The sequence below is a fragment of the Microtus oregoni genome, unplaced genomic scaffold, assembly GCF_018167655.1.
Source record: "Microtus oregoni isolate MIOR12 unplaced genomic scaffold, Mior012 000025F_ref0000491, whole genome shotgun sequence".
Classification (NCBI taxonomy): Eukaryota; Metazoa; Chordata; class Mammalia; order Rodentia; family Cricetidae; genus Microtus; species Microtus oregoni.
This window is the reverse complement of record NW_024543084.1, coordinates 22,930,379-22,949,267: the sequence shown is the minus strand read 5'-3', so window position 1 is coordinate 22,949,267 and position 18,889 is coordinate 22,930,379. Positions and strand designations below refer to the sequence as shown.

Sequence of the window (18,889 nt, the reverse complement as noted above, 5' to 3'; positions counted from 1 at the left end):
GACTGGATAACTCATCAACTTTAGCTCACACCCCATCCCCACCCCAAGCTCTTCCCAAAGTTGTGGGATATTTTTACACAGTACAAAAATGTATTGCTGTGATTGGTGTAATAAAAAGCTGAATGGCTAATAGCTAGGCAGTAAGTATAGGTGGGACTTCCAGGCAGAGAAAGAACTCTATAAAGAAACAAGGGGAGATGCAGAGCAAGCAGGATGTACAGGAAGTATCTGCCATGAGCCATGAGGCAAAGCACAGATTAGTATAAATGGGTTGATTTAAATTATAAGAGCTAGTTAGGAACAAGCCTAAGTTATAGGCTGAGCTTTCCTAACTAATAAAAAGCTTTCATGTCATTACTTGGGAGCTGGCGGGACAGAGAAAGACTTGTACATTACACCTGCCAGGTTTCCTACCCTCCAAATTATTCAGTGTTTCTGTTTCATCGAATGGGTCAAGTTCTCCTCATTAGTACTGTGGCAGGGGCCCTCCAAGAGCCAAGAAGAAGAAACATGCAACTCTAACACATCTCTTCTGCAACCACCCTTCCTTCATCCTCATTCCAGCACTTTTAGCCTCACTAATTTAGTTTAAAGTACCTATTCAGAATATAAATCACCTCATATGGGTGATAAAGAAGCCAAAACTGTACAAAACACTTTTTTTGAGATATTAACGGCTCTTTGCCTTTTAGGAAAATTTCCAGAAACCATGCAAGCACACAATAAACTTCTGCCTGCAAAAGAGCCTCCTTTCTCTATTCAGAAAGCCTGCAACAACAGTAGTGAGTCACTGCACATGCAATTTGCTTTTCCATCCCAGCCTTCTCAATTAACCCCTACTAACTCCATTCCAGTGTCAGTTCCTCAGGGAAGCCTTCATGGAATCACTAGACTAGATCGAGGTACTCTGTTACATTCTCATCACACGATGCCTGTCTCCTCCCAGATTCAGTTTTAAGTTTTGTTATTTGATTACTTTTGTTAACTTTCCTTTCAGACTGTAAGCTCAACAAGGATAAAATCTAAGGTATGTTTCAAAGCAAGAGAACTCTATAAGACATATCCTCTGGGAATACAACCAGAGTGAACTTATAATTCCAAAGCACATCATTCATAAAACTTCCCAAACGGCAAAAAATGCACAGTGAAACAATTCTAAGGGAATTCTTAGGGACAGTCCCTAATTTTAAAACAAACAAACAAACAAAAAAAATGAGACCTAAAGTTCATACAAATTTCATCTTGGTCAACAAATACAAATGGCTTGTCAAGTGAAAATTTTCACTGCTTCACCATTGCAAAGAATGTCACTTTAACAAGCCAACTGGACATTCATGTTTAAAACAACATATGGATTTGAACAGAAGGCTGATAGTGGGCAGCTTTCTGGATCTCACTCAAGCATGTGTTAAAATGAAAAGACCAATAGCTTCGGGAATGCTAGCACCAGCATCAAAGACCTACCTATGCTGCTTGTTTCACCCAGACCTGGTTGACCTACCTGGAAACTACCTTCCACCTGAGGAAACGCTGAGGACTAAGAAGTGAAATAACTTATATGGAATACCTAGTATAAATGAGCTCTGTAAAACCAAGGTTTATCCATCCCACAAATCACCCCCCAACACACATACACATGCACACACTCTGCCTCTCACACACTCTCTCCCCCATGTTTCCGTTTGTGTTGTATTTCTTTGACTGTTCTCAAATATTGAAATACATAAATATTAATTTAACCAGGATTCACTCTATTAAGAAGCTCCATAGCAATTTAGGTAAACCAAACATGACTGTATCCCCCACAGGATACATCCTGCTCTGCTGTCCAAGCATCAAAATTTGTAGAACAACTTTTAGATTCCATCCTGCACCACCCGATTCCCACCCCCATCAAAGTATGTTCCTTCATCCAAAGTCAGCCATACTTATCTTTCTTCTCCCTACAGAAAGGATTTAGTTACTCAGCAGATCCCTTTTGAAGCTATGTACATATACACATACATGCATACATACATACATACATACATACAAACAAGTGTGTATGTGTGTGTGTGTTCGTGCTTATTCCTCTTATATATGTGTGGTATTTCCAGAGACCACATAGAACTTTGGAAATGCTGTTCTTCAGTCCTGGAATCAGAAAGTCATTGGATCTTTAGCAAGTGGCACTAACCTGGAGCTATATAGCCAGGAGCTGCTGTAGCCCCCACGAATGCTCCCCTTGTCAGAGTTCCTCTTCCTCTGCCCCGAACTGCCTGAACTGCTGCAGATACTGCCGTATTCACAACACCCTTTGCCTGTAGTAACAACAGTAATAATTTATTTCATGATTGAAAAAATTTTCAGTCTCTCATCTGTTATGGAGCGTCAGGTGAGACAGTAAGCCATTTACCGGAAGACTTCTCAGTAGACTATCTGCAAAACAGAAATGACAGCTATCTTAACGAGCTACTCTGAAGAACGTGCTGAACACATGAAAATACAGAGTGACTATATCTCACCCAGGAAAAACCTTCTACATACAAATTTGAGTGGTCAAATTACACCCAAAGCCATTATAGACACATGACACATTGATTTAAAAGCCACTGAATTTTCCACCTAGAGGCAGAAAATATTCCAGCAATAAACTTGTGAACCAGGAAAGGGAAGGGAAGGGGAAGGGGAGGGGAAGGGAAGGGAGGGGAAGGGATATTTAAAAAAAACACAGTTGAACTCAAAGTAATCATATTTGATGGCAGAGTGTCCCCACACAGATCTAATTTATGTTACCACTAACAAACTTCATTATCTAATTAATACTTTAATCCAGGTTAAATTTTAATTAATTTTGTGTATCAGAGTGCTTTGCCTCTGTCTATCTGTATGTACATAACACATGTATGACTTTGCCTGTATGTGTCTGTGTGTGTGTGTACGTACACTACATGTATAACTGGCGCCAGTGGAGGTCAAAAGAGGGCATCAAGACCTCTGGAACTGGAGCCACCAAGTCAGTGCTGGGAACCAAGCTCGAGTTGTCTTCAAGAACAAGTGTTCTTAACCACTGAGCCATTGCTTCAGCCCCTGAATATAGGCTTTGTAAATAATAAAATTTCCTGCTCAAGTGGAGGATGTCTCCTATGGGAAAAGCAAACCAAGGTGACAATGATCTTTCTACTTAATCTAGAAAATAATTGACCCAATTTTCACTGAAAGAACTGAAAATACCTTATTTTTACATTTATACCTCTATAAAGATTTTGCTTAATTTTACTTTTGTTACAAATGTCCAGATGGATGAAATATGCAACAAACTGTTCATGGCCTTTTGCCACTGAAGCCTGGTTTAGAAGGGCATCTATTCCTGCTCTCTGCTTCCTGACTGTGAACATAAAGTCAGCCTCCTCCTGGCATCGTGCCTTCCCCACCCTAATGAAATATATCCCTGAAATTGTGTCAGTGTCACCTGAGAAGCCTTCACCTACCATTTGAGAATGTTTGTGAAGAAGTTGATACGCCAGAATTAAGAAAGCACCACCAACAGATGCCCCTCTAGCCTTTGGATTACCCAACTGCTAACTAGATGGCATCAATTATCAATTTAAGAGAAAGACTCATCTTAACCAACCGTAAATTAAAAAAAAAAAAATCACTGTTGTTTTTACTTTGTATCTATTTACAGACTCATTAGGTTCTAAGATTCTTAAGCCTATCATCAGGATCATTGCTGGCTATACCCTCAGCCTCTCTCCAACGTCAGCAGACTGCCCTGGAAAATGCAGGCAGCCAATCTCACTGTTTAAGAGTTTCGAGATAGAACCCAAACCAAGGATAACACATTTCCTACTAATTGATAGGAATTAACTACTCTTCTTTTTTGAAGCAAGAGAGCCCTACAAATATTTACAACCAAGAAAAGTAATGTGTGCTCTACTACAAAAACATACAGCATTGCTGAGCACAGAAGGGGAGCTGGGGAACTGGGGGGGGGGGGGGGCAAGAGGAGGGCAGGGGGCGGGGCGGGGCTGGCCACAAAGACGATGTAACATGTTCAGCTGTTTCCATATGACTTGGATAATAAAGAAATCTTACAAGATTCCTCCAAATAATGGGTTAATCTCCTTATCAGATGTGAACCATGGTTATCACTGTGAGCCTACACAGTTCAACCAGAAAAGAGTTTTTTAAAAACAGATGCCTACCCTGTACCATACAGGGTAGCTGTGGGCTGTGGAAACCATGCCAGCCCTGCTTGTCTTATAACTGAATTGGATGGTGGTGCACTGGGACGGAGGAGCCCTACCATGGTAAAAGGGCATTTGCCATATACCAGCAATCTCACATAACTACAATTATTGTTAAGGCTGGCACCATAGGAAAAAAGAGCATGGTGATATCATGGTCCTATCAACCTCGATGTGCATCTGCTATAATCCTCAGATAAACCAAGAGAAAGTGTTTCTCACTGTCAGCCTTCCTTCCACAATCCCCACATTATCTCTGGAGCCAGAAGTAGTTATGGAGGAAATAAGTGATGATGACATCTAAGGGAGAGTAGAGCTGAGCATGGTGCTGAGTGCCCATCGTAGCACTTAGGAGGCTGAGGCAGTAGGATTGTAAATTAAAGATTGGCTTTGCTTCACAGCGTGAGAACTAGTCTCAAAAAATCCAACCACCCAGAAAATTAACCAACCCAGTCACCCACCAAAGCAAAGTTAATAAAAGAAATAAGTAGAAAAAGATTTAACAGTGGGGAACTACAGGAACATACAATCGCTACCATGATTTTCTCAGTTGTTCTGTTTTTATCTAAAATTTCAGATTACAGGACTGATAAAGAAGCCCTGAAAGCAAAACAGAGACTAGCACCTAGGCAGCAATTTTCTCACCATCAGATAGAGCCAGCTTGTGCCCAGAATCAAAGCAACAGCAGCAATGTCCCTGACACTTGTGACTCTGCTATGTCATGGTCCTCTGGCTTTCATTCTTGTCTAGACAGTGTCACATAGGAGTACTGCTGTTCCTTGGAACACATTTCTAAGATTGGTTTTTCTTATGTATCCACATGGAAATTAAAGTTATTTTTCCTATTTTGTCATTTAAAAACAAGTTTGGGGTTTTGTTTTGATTTTCTTTGAAACTCACTATATAGACTAGGCTGGCCTCAAACTCAGAGAGATCCATTTACATCTGCCTCTGCCGTACAGAGATTAAGGGTATGTGCCACTGCACCCAATTATAATTGCTACTTTTAATTAGCAAAGAAAGTACGGTGGTTTCACTATAACTTTTTTTTCCCCTTTATGAGGCAGAGTTTCTCTGTTTAACAGTCCTAGCTGTCCTGGAACTAGATCTTGTAGACCAAGCTGGCCTTGAACCTGAGATCTACCTGCCTTTGCTTCCTGAGGGTTGGGATTAAAGGCATGCGCCACCGCCGCCAGGCTCACTATCACATTTTATGCTTACTTTGATTTTCCTTGATCATCCTCCCTAATTCAGCGCCTCTAACAAGGAACTTTATCTATCATGGAACCATCTACAACTTTCCTAATTTCTCCCCTGTAAAATGTGATGGTGTTCTATCCTCCTAAAATGGATTTACCATATGTGAAAAAATCTAAATATGTTTCACTGAGGTTCAAATAGTCTTAAGTTCCTTTCACTAGTCTAAACATTTATTGTATTTTTTCTATCATATAATGTATTCAGCCATTAGTGTTGCCACCAGCACTCACTATGAGAATGACAACATGTCTTATATTTTACTTACATTATCTTTTCCCCTCAGAATTATATATATAATTCAGACATAAATGTCTAAAAATATTTTTGTGATACAAAAATGAAGAGATAGAAAAATTTCATACTAATACATATAACTAAGAGGCCATCTTTCCCAAATATCTTAATAATTTATAGGGGGCTGGAGAGATGGCTCAGTGGTTAAGAGCATCGCCTGCTCTTCCAAAGGTCCTGAGTTCAATTCCCAGCTACCACATGGTGGCTCACAACCATCTGTAAAGAGGTCTGGCGCCCTCTTCTGGCCTTCAGGCATACAGACAGAATATTGTATACATAATAAATAAATAAATAAATAAATAAATAAATAAATAAATGAATAAATGAATAAATGAATGAATAAATATTTAAAGAAAATAATAATTTATAAAGATCCTGGGCCTCCAAGTGGCACTGACATTCCCAAAGTAGTAGTCTACATGGACAACACAATCATGTTGTGTGCTACCCACAGAGTAGGATCTGTCTCTCCTCTCCCCACAAACAAACAACTAACTACTACCACCACAATACAGAAGCACATCGTGGTGAGGAATTGGGGCATGGGTGGGGTGGGGGTTGAGTGAGCTCCAGCAGGCAGGCAGGGACTACAACTGGACAAATCACCTCTATTCTTCACTGTATCAATAATGACTTCACTTTCCACAAAATTATGGGCAGAAACCAAATACCCACTGAACAGAAGTTGTGTCTTGATGTGTATTACTTATAACCTGTCCCAAAGAGAAAGCTGCCAAGACATTAAGGATAAACAATTTCACAAACTTAAGTGGCACATAAGCAAATTTAAGGGCAGAAATCATACAATCATCTCAATAAAAGCAGAAAAGGCTTTTTTGACAGAGTTTAACATCTCTTCATGATTTAAAAAAATGGCTTTAGTCACTGATCCTGATGTGAGTTAGAGCCCCTGAGCCACATGGTAAAGAATGTGAAGCTGTCCTAACTTCACATGCATGCCTTGACATGTATACATCCTCCATGCAACAAATGAAAAAAAAATTTTAAAAAAGCCCCAAAGACACTAGGAATAGAAAGAACAAACCTCAATATTAAAAAATGCTTTATGTGTTGACATTATACTAAATGTAAAAAAAAAATCAGAAATAAGATGGGTGCCATCTTTTTCTGTTGCTACATAATATAGTGCTCAAAATCCTACTTAGAGCAGTCACGTAAGTGGGGAGCAGAAAAGAACTCAAATGACCCCATTTGCAAATAACAAGATCCTATACTTAAAAGACCCTAAAGACTCCACACAAAAATTGTTAAATCTAGTCAGGCAGTGGTGGCATATGCCTTTAATCCCAACACTTGAAAGACAGAAGCAAATTGGTCTATAGAGCAAGTGCCAGGACAGGCTCCAAAGCTACACGGAGAAACCCTGTCTCGAAAATAAAAAATAATAAATAAAGAGATAGATAAATAAATAAATCCAGTACATACTCTCAGCAAAGTGGCAGAATATAAAATTAACAAAAATTAGTAGCTTTGATATATAATATATATATATTATATATATATCAAATATATAAATTTGATATATAAATATATATCAAATTCCTAACAGATTCTAACCAAAATACCCAACCAGAGATGATCTCTTTAAGTTCATCTTTAAAACAAAGCATCATAACAGCTCATCTCAAATTACACTACAGAGCTATAATAACGGCAGCAGTATGGTGCTAGCACAAAATATCACACAGACTAAGGAAGTAAACTGCAAGATCTATAAATAAGACCACAAAGCTACAGGCACTTACTTTTTGACAAAGGTGTCAAAAACACACATTGGAAAAAAGATCACCTCATCAATAAAGAAATAGGATATCCACATGTAGAGGAATGAAACTAAGGTCCAATCTCTCAGACAGACAGACAGACAAATTAGATAATCATAATCATAATGTATCAAAGACCTTAAAGAAAGACCAGAAACTCTGAAAGTGCTAAGCGGAGTGCAAAGGTCTAGGCACAGGTAAAAGCTTTCTGAAAGAACTCCAATAGCATAGGAAATAAACTAAGAATGGACAAATGGGGTTGCTTCTACTACACAGCAAAGAAAACCACCATCAAAATGACAGAAAAGACAGTGTACAGAATAGGAGAGAAATCTTGGCCATCACACAGAGAATAATCAATAATTTGTAAAGAACTCCAAAATTTAAACACCAAAAAAAAAAAAAACACTCAGTAAATAGGTTAATGAATTGAATAGAGAGTTCTCATAGGAAAAATATAAATGGCCATAAATTTTTAAAATAATGTTCAATACATCACAGAAAAAGATAACTACACTGAGGTTTCATCTCACCCAAGTCAGAAAACAGGACTAGAGATATAAATAAGTGGTAGAGTGTATGCCTAGCATGCCTAAAGCCCATGTGTATGACCCCACCACCTAACGACACACACAGAAACAGAAACAGCAAATTCTAGCAAGGATGTAGATTAAGAATCCTTATTCATGAGGCCTAAAGAAATGGCTAAGTGGCTGGGAGAACTAGCTGCTTTCCTAGAAGACCCAAGTTCAATTCCCAGCACCCATGTGGCGGCTCAAAACTGTCTTTAACTCCAGTTCCAGGGGATCCATAGCACTAAGCATACACATGATGGACATATATGTGCATGCAGGCAAAATATTCATAGACATAAAATAAGTGTTTTTTTAATAAGACGCACCTTCTGTTGCCCCTGGTAGAAATGTAAATTTGATAGCCACTATAGAAATCATACCAAGGCTCCTCAAAACACTAGAAGTAGAACTACAATATAACACAGCTATACCCAAAGGATTCTAAGTCTATACTGCAAAGATACTTGCATATCCATACCTATTGCTGAAGTATCTACAATAGTCAAGACACAGAATCAGCCTAGAAGAACAGATAAAAGGATAAAGAAAATATGATATGCACACAAACATAGACACACATACATGAACAGAGAGAGAGATTGATTTTATTAGGTATAAAGATGATGAAATTTTACTAGGTGGTGGTGGCACATGCCTTTAATCCCAGCACTTGGGACGCAGAGACAGGAGAATCTCTGAGTTTGAGGTCAACCTGGTCTATAAGAGCTAGTTCAAGAACAGCTAGGACTGTAACACAGAGAAACCCTGTCTCGATAAACAAAAAAACTACAACAACAAAAACAAAAGCAAAAACAAAAAGATGATGAAATTATGGTATTTCCAGAAAAACTGGTAGAAATGGAGATGATTATATTATACAAAATAGACCATTTGAGAGGACAAAAGTACCAGCATTGGGTTAGGAGGGATTGGGACAGGGGAGAGGACAGTGAATTGGGAGAACAAAGTACAATGGCAAACATGTATAAAAATGTCACAATAATCCATGCCGTGCAGTGGTGGTGCCTGCATTTAATTCCAGCACTCGGGAAGCAGAGGAAAGTGGATCTCTGAGTTTAAGGCCAATCTGGTCTACAAAGAGAAATTCCAGAACAGCCAGGCTATCCAAGGAAACCCTGTCTGAAAAAAACAAAAAAGAAAAATCACAATGAAACCCCTTATTTTATATACCAATTAAAAATATAGTGGGGAGCTGGGAGGTGGTGGTGCACGCCTTGAATCCCAGCACTCAGGAGGCAGAGGAGTTCGAGGCCAACCTGGTCAATAAGAGCTAGTTTCAGGACAGGCTCCAAAGCTACAGAGAAACCCTGTCTCAAAAAACCAAATATATATATATATATACACACACACACACACACACACACACACACACACACACACACACACACGGTGGGGGTAAGAGAATGGCTCAGTAGTTAAAAGTTCTAACTGCTCTGTGTTTGGTTCCCAGTATCTACTTTCTGGTGGCTCACAATTGCCTTTACCAACTGCAACTCTAGTGAGCTTTAGGGGATCTCATACCCTCTTCTGGGCTCTGTAGAAACCCTCACCCTCACATATGTGGCATACATTCACAGTTACACAGATACAAATGTAGTCCTGTTGGTTTGGAAAATAATATATAAACTAAGCAGGCCTAGAACTAACAGGAATCTAATTACCTACCTTACTTCCCAAGTGTGGGAAAAAAAATAAAATTTAAGGAGACACTAAAATGGCAAATAAACAGGATATTTAACTTGAGAATATTACAAAGGTTGTTTCATTTATACCTGAGGAATGATCTTCTTTTTCTTATTATTTGCTGCATTGGGTCCAGAAAACAGCTTCTCCAGAGCAGCTAGTGCTGCACTTGCCTTGGCCACTTTCTTGTTTGGACCTGCACCTCTAAATTTCTGGCCATCTACTTCTACCTGAAATTAAAAACATCACTTTACAGTTATCTCAGAAAACTCTCTGTACATATCTTTTAACTTGAAGATATCATAGGGATGGAGAATTAATTCAGCAGTTAAGAGTACTTGATGCTCTTGGAGAGGACCTACATTCAATTCTCACAACTGTCTATAACTCTATTTTCAGGGGATTCAACAGGCAATGATACACACACATACATGCAAGCAAAGCATTAGTACACATAAAGTAAAATAAATCTAAACAAAGAAAAATTTTAGGAAGAAAATACTCAAAGTCAAATAGTGTTCTTAAAATAATAAAAGCTAACAGAAGTCTAAAATGCTTTCTACTATCAGTTCAAGAATATGTCTGTGAAATAAAAAATAAGGTAGGTTTGTATTTAGGTACGTACCTCCATTACAAAGCGCTTGTCATGGCTTCCACCAGTCTCTGAGATGAGTTCATACTTGAGACCTCTCCTTTTTTCATTGAGTTCCATTACAGGGTTTTTGCCACTTGCTGTGAGAATAGGACCCTGAGTTCTTACCTAAAAGAGAAAGGGAAGATAAGACGGTCAATCAAGACTTCAAAATACCTAATTTCTTTTTAATATAATTATGTTAAAAGTAAATTTATTAATTCTAATTAATAAAAAGCTAAAATGAATCACCTTTGTACCCTATGGCGAAACATTATCTAAGCTGATGAAACTGTAAGCGGTAATTACAGTAGTTATATCAACAGCCTGCCTTTCAAGGATTGCCCCCATTCAAAAACACAAGGAACATTGCCGGTCACTCCACAGTAGTGCAGGGTTTGAACTGAACTGTGCAAGTCCTGAGACTGCAGGTAACTAACAAAGCAGATACAACAACTGGAATTTGCATAATGCCTTGAAGATTCACCATTTCCATCTTTAGGTATGCAAGAAGTAACTCTCAATTTTGGATGTGAGAGAGAAATGTTTCTATACGCCCCTCGGTCCCTCTAAACATATCTGAAAGTGTCTAATATAAAAAACAATAGCCTATAAACTATGGATTTTGAAGTTTAAAAGTAACAAAAAGTACAGTATAATTGTTACAGAGCAGGTACCTGCTGTAGAAACCTTCTGTTTGGCACTGCCGAGGTGAAACCTCACTTAGAGCTCATTCTCTAGCCCAAGCAAGCTAGAACTCAATGCTTTTTGCTGTAGTTTTGTTTTTTGAGACAGGGATTCTCAGCATAGCTTTTGACTGTCCTGGAACTCCTTCTGTAGACCAGGCTGGTCTCAAACTCAGAGATCTGCCTTCCTCTACCTCCTAAGCGCTGGGATAAAAGATGTATGCTACCACTGCCCAGTGGAACTCAAGTTTTATATTCTCATTTCTTTGGTTATTTCATTTCACTTGCCAAGAGCTGGGATTACAACCATGTACTGACACACCCATCCACACAAGATTACTTTTAAAGGACAGTTTCCTTGAAATATATGCACCCCTGGTTTTAAAGGGCTCAGTGCCAGACCAATCATGAGTGGCTATCAAGGAAAAAGGGAGAATTAGCAAGTCAAAGGACAGTATAGTTTGGAAATATGGGGGTAGGGATATATTACATTCTTATTAGAAGGATGGTTCCAAACCACAAAACACTTTTTATGCAAACAAATCTCACCCCCCACCCACCCATACACAAATCACCCAACTTTAATCAATTAAGGTAATTTAAAAAAAGAAATAAGAGATCTCCACTCACTGCCACAAAGCAGAAATAGTACCCACTACCAAAAGTCATGTAGCTGCTATGAGAGAAGCTCACACTGTAGTACGAATTCTAATTGATCTTAATAATAAAAACTTGGAGTCAGCTATTAGGGGTGAAACCTGGAAGATCAAGCCAGGCAGTGGCAATGCACACCTTTAATCCCAGCACTCAGCAGGCGGATCTCTGTGAGTCTGAGGCCAGCCTGGTCTACAAGAGGTAGGACAGCCTCCAAAGCTACAGAGAAACCTTATTGGGGGTAGGAGGGAGTTGGATGGATGAACTGAAAGATCAGAGAAGCAGAGCAGCCAGTCACTAGAGAGCTCTTATCTACCAATGCTCAGACGAAGGGGAGATCCTGTCTCTACGAATCCTCAGACTGAATGCTCTCCACCTATCTTCTTTAGCAACCTAGGAGAAACTAGTGTTCTACAGCAGTGTTCTCCATACCAACCAGACCACTTGGCACTGCTCAAACATGTATACTTACAACTCCAGGACATGGCAGCTCACCTTCTTTCAACCTAGAATACCTGTTCCCTCCATTCTTGCATAAGTGTTCTTGCTGCAATATTCTAATTTTACATGGCTTTAAGTGTACGTACCAGGAACAACCACTCCTTCCAGAGAGACTTTGCATTATTGTATTTATCTGGAGCACCTACTATGACCCTAGCCTTTTGTATGCATCAGGAACAACCACTCCTTCCAGAGAGACTCTGCATTACTGTATTTATCTGGAGCACCTACTATGACCCTAGACTTTTGTATTGATCTGGGGCACCTACTATGGCCCTAGCCTTTTGCTTTTTGCAGTGGTGCATTTTCAGACTCAGGACACAATGGCTGCAGCACATCGAGCTAAGCAATTACTGACAGGGATTTACAGACTTGAGTCCTTGACACTTACTTACTCTCATAACTGAGGCAGGAACCTTGTTTGTGATTTTGTTGTTGGTTTACTTTTTTTTCTGATTTAATTTTATTGATTTTTATTGAGCTCTACAGTTTTCTCTGCTCCCCTTCCTGCCTCTCACCTCCCCTTCAACACTCTCGCAAAATCCCCATGCTCCCAATTTACTCAGGAGTTCTTGTCTTTTTCTACTTCCCACGTAGATTAGATCTATGTATGTCTCTCTTAGGGTCCTCATTGTTGTATAAATTCTCTGGGATTGTAATTTGTGGGCTGATTTTCTTTGCTTTCTGTTTAAAAACCACTTATGAGTGAGTACATGTAATATTTGTCCTTCTGGGTTTGGGTTACCTAACTCAAAATTGTTTTCTAGCTCCATCCATTTTCCTGCAAAATTCAAGATGTCATTATTTTTTTCCTGGTGAATTCGAGGGGCATATATGCTGTTTCCAGGTTCTGGCTATGACAAACCATGCTGGTATGAACATAGTTGAGCACATGTCCTTGTGGCACGATTGAGCATCCTTTGGGTGTATACCTAAAAGTGGCGCTTGAGGGAGGTTGTTTCCTAATTTTCTAAGAAATCGCCACACAGATCTCCAAAGGGGCTGTGCCAGCTTGCATTCCCACCAGCAATACAGAAGTGTTCCCTTTACCCCACAAACTCTGTAGCATAAGTTGTCATCAGTGTTTTTTATCTTGGACGTTCTTATAGGTTTAAGATGGAATCTCAGAGTTGTTTTAATTTGCATTTCTCTGATGACTAAGGATGTTGAGCATTTCCTTAAGTGTCTTTTAGCCATTTTAGATTCCACTGTTGAGGTCTGTACTCAGTTTTTTTTTTATTGGATGATTTGTTCTTTTGATGATCAATGTCTTGAATTCTTTGTATATTTTGGAGATCAGACATCTGTCTCATGTGGGGTTGGTGAACATCTTTTCCCATTCTGGAGGCTGTCGTTTTGTCTTATTGACAGTGTCCTTTGCTTTACAGAAGCTTTTCAGTTTCAGGAGGTCCCATTTATTAATTGTTTCTCTAAATGTCTGTGCTACTGGGTTTATATTTAGGAAGTGGTCTTCTGTGCCAATGTGTTCGAGTATAATTCCCACTTTCTCTTCTATGAGGTTGAATGTGGCTAGCTTTATGTTGAGGTCTTTGATCCATTTGGACTTGAGTTTTGTGCATGGTGATAGATATGGGTCTATTTTCATTCTTCTACATGTTGATATCCAGTCATGCCAGCACCACTAATATGTTTTTTTCCATTTGATATTTTTTTGTTCTTTGTCAAAAATCAGGTGTTTAAAGGTGTGTGGATTAATATCTGGGTGTTCGATTTAGTTCTGTTGGTCCTCCTGTCTGTTTTTATGCCAATACCAGGCTGTTTTCAGTACTGTAGCTCTGTAGTAGAGTTTGAAGTCAGGGATTGTGATGCCTCCAGAAGTTCTTTTATTGTACAAGATTGTTTGGTCTATCCTGGGCTTTTTGCATTTCCATATGAAGTTGAGTTCTTTCGAGGCCTGTGAAGAATTTTTCTGGGATTTTGCTGGGCATTGCACCGAATCTGTAGGTTGCTTTTGGTAAGATTGCCATTTTTACTATGTTAATTCTACCTAACCAAGAGCATGGGAGATCTTTCCACTTTCTGGTGTCTTCTTCAATTTCTTTCTTCAAAGATTTAAAGTTCTTGCCATACAAGTCTTCCACTTGTTTGGTTAGAGTTACTCTGAGATATTTTATGCTATTTGTGCCTATTGTGAAGGGGGATGTTTCTCTGATTTCTTTCTCAGCCCATTTATCATCTGTGTACAGGAGGGCTACTGATTTTTTTTTTTTTTAGTTAATCTTGTTTCCTGCTACATTACTGAAAGTGTTTATGAGTTGTAGAAGTTCCTTGGTAGAATTTTTGGGTCACTTATGTAAACAATCATATCATCAGTAAACAGTGAAAGTTTAACTTCTTTCCCGAAATGTATCCTCTTCATCTCCTTTTCTTATCTTAATGCTCTAGCTAGGACCTCAAGAACTATACTGAATAGATATGGAGAGAGTGGACAAACTTGTCTTGTTTCTGATTTCAGTAGAATAGCTGGGAGTTTTTCATTTAGTGTGATGTTGGCTGTTGGCTTTCTGTATACCGCCTTTATTTTGTTTAGATATGTTCCTTGTATCCCTGCTCTCTCCAAGACCTTTATCATAAAGGGATGTTGTATTTTGTGGAAAGCTTTTTCGGCATCTAATGAGATGACCGTGTGGTTTTTATTTTTCAGTGAGTTTAATGGTGGATTATGTTGACAGATTTTTTTTGTATTTTGAACCATCCCTGCATCTTGGGATGAAGCCGACTTGATCATGGTGGATGATGGTTCTGATTTGTTCTTGGATTTGATTTGCCAGTATTTTATTTAGTGTTTTTGCATCAATGTTCATGAGTGAGATTGGTCTATAATTCTCTTTCTTAGTTAATGTCTTTCTGTGGTTTGGGTATCAGGGTAATTGTAGACGCATAAAAAGAGTTTGGCAATGTTCCTTCAGTTTCTATTGTGTGAAACAATTTGAGGAGTATTGGTATTAGTCCTTCTTTGAAAATCTTGTAGAATTCTGAGCTTAAACCATCTGGTCCTGGACTTTTTTGGTTGGGAGGCTTTTGATGACTATTTCTATTTCTTCAGCAGTTGTAGGTCTGTTTAATTTGCTTATCTGGTCTTGATTTAATTTTGGTAAGTGATATTTATCCAGAAAGTTGTCCATTTCCTTTAAGCTTTCCAGTTCTGTGGAGTACAACTTTTAGAAATATGACATGATGATTCTCAGTATTTCCTCCGTGTCTGTTGTTATGTCCCCCTTTTCATTTCTGATTTTGTTAATTTGGATATTCTTTCTCTGTCGTTTGGTTAGTTTGGATAAAGGTTTGTCTATTTTGCTGATTTTTCTGGAAGAACCAACTCTTTGTCTCATTGATTCTTTGTATTGTCTTCTTTGTTTCTATTTTGTTGATTTCAGCTCTCAATTTGATTATTTCCTGCTGTCTAGTTATCTTAGGTGAGTTTGCTTCCTTTTGTCCTAAAGTTTTCAAATGTTCTGTTAATTCATTAGTGTGGGATTTTTTTTTTCAGCTTCTTTATGTAGGCGTTTAGTGCTATGAACTTTCTTCATAGTGTTTTCATTGTGTCTCATAAATTTTGATATGTTGTGTGGTCATTTTCATTGAATTTTAGGAAGTGTTTAATTTCTCCTTTTATTTCTTTCTCAACCCATTTATGATTCAGGTGAGCACTATTTAATATTCATAGGCATATCTTTCTTTAGGTTAAGAAAGTTTTCTTCTATGATTTTGTTAAATATATTTTCTGTACTTTTGAGTTGAACTTCTTCTATACCTATTATTCTTAGGTCTTTTCATGTTATCCCATATTTCCTGATATTTTGGGTTAAGCTTTTGTTAGATTTAATGTTTTCTTTAATTGATGAGTCTATTTCCTCTATTGTATCTTCAGCACTTGAGATTTTCTCTTTCATTTCTCGTAGTCTGCTCTTTATGCTTATGTTTGTGGTTCGTGATCATTTTCTCATGATTTCTGTTTCTATAATTCCCTTGGCCTGTGATTACTTTATTGTCTTATTTCAGTTTTCAAGTCTTGAATAGTTTCTTTCATACGTTCAATGTTTTTTTTTTTTTTGGTTTTCTTTAAGGGATTTGCTGATGTCTTCCAATATTTTGTTTGTCTTTTCCTCCATTTCTTTGAGGGAATTTCCTCATTTCCTCTTTAAGAGTTTCCTGAAGTTATTTTTTAGGTCATTTTCTTTTGCTTTATCTATTATTGGTTGTTCAAGTCTTGCTGTTGTATGGTCTCTAGATTTTACTGGTGTTATGTTGGTCTTTGTGGTATTGCATGTGTTTTTACCTTGTCTACTCATCTTTTCCTCTAATTGTTGTGCTTGGGGCTGTCTGTGATTCTGGTGATTATTATCTGCTAGGTGCCAGTAAATCCAACACTCCTATGGTTGTTCCTCATGGTACAGTCAGTGCCACAATTCTAGTTACCCCATTGGTCACTTCATGTTCCTGGAGGTCACTCAACACTCTGGGCTTACCCCTGTTCCTGTGGAGTTTGCTTTTTCAGGCCTGCTCTAGCCTAGGTTGTTGGCTCAGACCTGTTTCTCTAAATGTCCCTGGTCTGGATCTGCTCCTTCAGAAGTCCCTGGCTTGGAGTTGATCCTGTAAATGTCTCTGGCTCTGATCTACTCCCTCAGAATTCCCAGACTCAGGTATGCTCAGACCCGTAGAGGACCTGGCTCAGGCGTACTGCCTCAGAGTTCCCAGACTCACGCCCAGACCCGCAGAGATTTCTGGTTCCTGCCTACTCCCAGACAGACGCCTGGACACACAGAGGTCCTAGCTCAGGCCTAGTTCTTCAGGGGTCTTGATGCAGGTCTACTCCCTCAATGGTGCCAGATTCATGCCTGGACCCGCAGTGGTCTCTGTTTCTGGCCTACTCCCTATGCAGTTGCTCCCCTGTACCTGCTCCTGTGGCGTTCACGGTCCCAAGTATGTGCTGGCCCATGTCTCTGGCTCAGTCCTGCCTCCACAAATGTCCCTGGTCTGAATCTGTTCCACTCTTGGAGCTTGCTGTCTCAGGCTGTTCTGGCCTAGGTAGCTGGCATAGTCCTGCTCTTTTGAAGTTTGCTGCCTCAGACCTGCTCTGGTGTAGGTCGCTGGCTCAGTCCTGTTTTACTTTTTAATGTAGGGATTATTTTGGCTTTCCAATTTTTCCATCTGATATGCAGAAGGTCTTTTTTTCTGCCTGTCTGTGTTTCCCATCCTCAATAAAATGCTTTCTTCCTTCAATTGCCATTCTATCAGTAGGTCTTGAGATTTCTTTGCTGTTATTGCTTGTCTCCTGATGTTTCCTATCCTTTATCCTTTAACTGGCAGAGAAAAAAAACTCCATCAAAACTCCTAAATGATATGACTTTAGGGGCTCATCTCTGACTTCTGAAGTTGGTATCATTTTAAGACCTAACTTGGGATTTCTTTTGAGGACCACCAACTAACTCATCAAGATGCTACCTCACACGACAAGCTCCTAAGATACATACCATCACCAAATACTTTCTTATGCTCCGGATCATTGCCCTCAGTTAAATTTTATCATGGCCCCTTAGATGATTCACTCTTTGAGGCACTGTGACTGTTGCCCACATTGTCAGTTCTAAGAACCTAAGAGGAACTGTCACCCTTAAACCTCCTAACACCTGTTAGGGTGATCTCTGAGGAAAAGTGATAAGAAACCAGGAGTTACACATACTCCCATTAGGAGTGAGATAGGGAGAGGGGTCGTGAGAGGGCAAGAAAGGTAACAAATTTCTAAGATGGCCAGCTTCTTCCTAACCCTCCAGACTTGAAACAAAAGCCTGGCAGCTTAAAACAAAAGCAAGGCTTTGATCTTCCACCAGCAGTTCCCCTATGATGGATAGGCTCAAGTTCAAGGCTGCTCAGGACATGTCACACAACAGTTCTGGGACAATCAACCATCCTGTCTTTCTTCAAACTGACTGACCCTAAATTAGGGAAGGAAGATCTTCAGGACCTTTAAAACTCCTAGAGAAGAAACTGGGTTTCTCAGCTTTCTGAGTCCTCCCTCTGCTTTGCAGAGTCTTTTTCTCTGTACATTCCATGTCTGCTATGTGTGTTTCCTCACCCCAAATAAACACCTTTCTTCAAAAAAGTAAAATAAATGTGAGTTTCTGCTATTATTCCAAAGCCCCAGTTCTTCAGAAGGAATGCAACCAACATGGGTTCCTCTCAGTGTACTACACATACTCAGTACTTAGATTCATCCCATTCTATTTTCTGGGATCACTAGTGCTGACTCTGATTCTTAAATACACAGTGGGCAGTCTACAATCTCCTGTAAAGATGTACAAATTAAATGGTGAACTTATCCTCATGTGCCCCTGCTTAGCGCACACTTCAAAAAATTCTGTTTCCTCCACTATATTTTTTAGGTTTTGTCCTTCAGTTAGTACCAATAGTCTTGATATATTATAATTATGACATTCTAGAAGTATCTTCCATGTTCAGTAGGCTTCTTTTTTAAAAAAAAAAAAAGATTTATTTATTAAGCATACAATGTACTGCTGGCAAGGAAGGCACCAGATCTCATTTGAGATG

General features: G+C 39.0%; 1 protein-coding gene across 4 annotated transcripts in view; it reads right to left on the bottom strand.

The window, feature by feature from the left end:
• LOC121462718 (spermatid perinuclear RNA binding protein) overlaps positions 1-18,889 on the bottom strand; it is a 127,582-nt gene that overhangs the window by 10,900 nt on the left and 97,793 nt on the right. For all 4 annotated transcript variants that reach the window (XM_041674558.1, XM_041674559.1, XM_041674555.1 and 1 more), the window contains exons 14-16: positions 10,473-10,607; positions 9,937-10,077; positions 2,177-2,300 (exon numbers count right to left, since the gene is read on the bottom strand). In XM_041674558.1, coding sequence (XP_041530492.1) covers positions 2,177-2,300; positions 9,937-10,077; positions 10,473-10,607 — 400 coding nt within the window. The remainder of the gene's footprint in view (positions 1-2,176; positions 2,301-9,936; positions 10,078-10,472; positions 10,608-18,889) is intronic.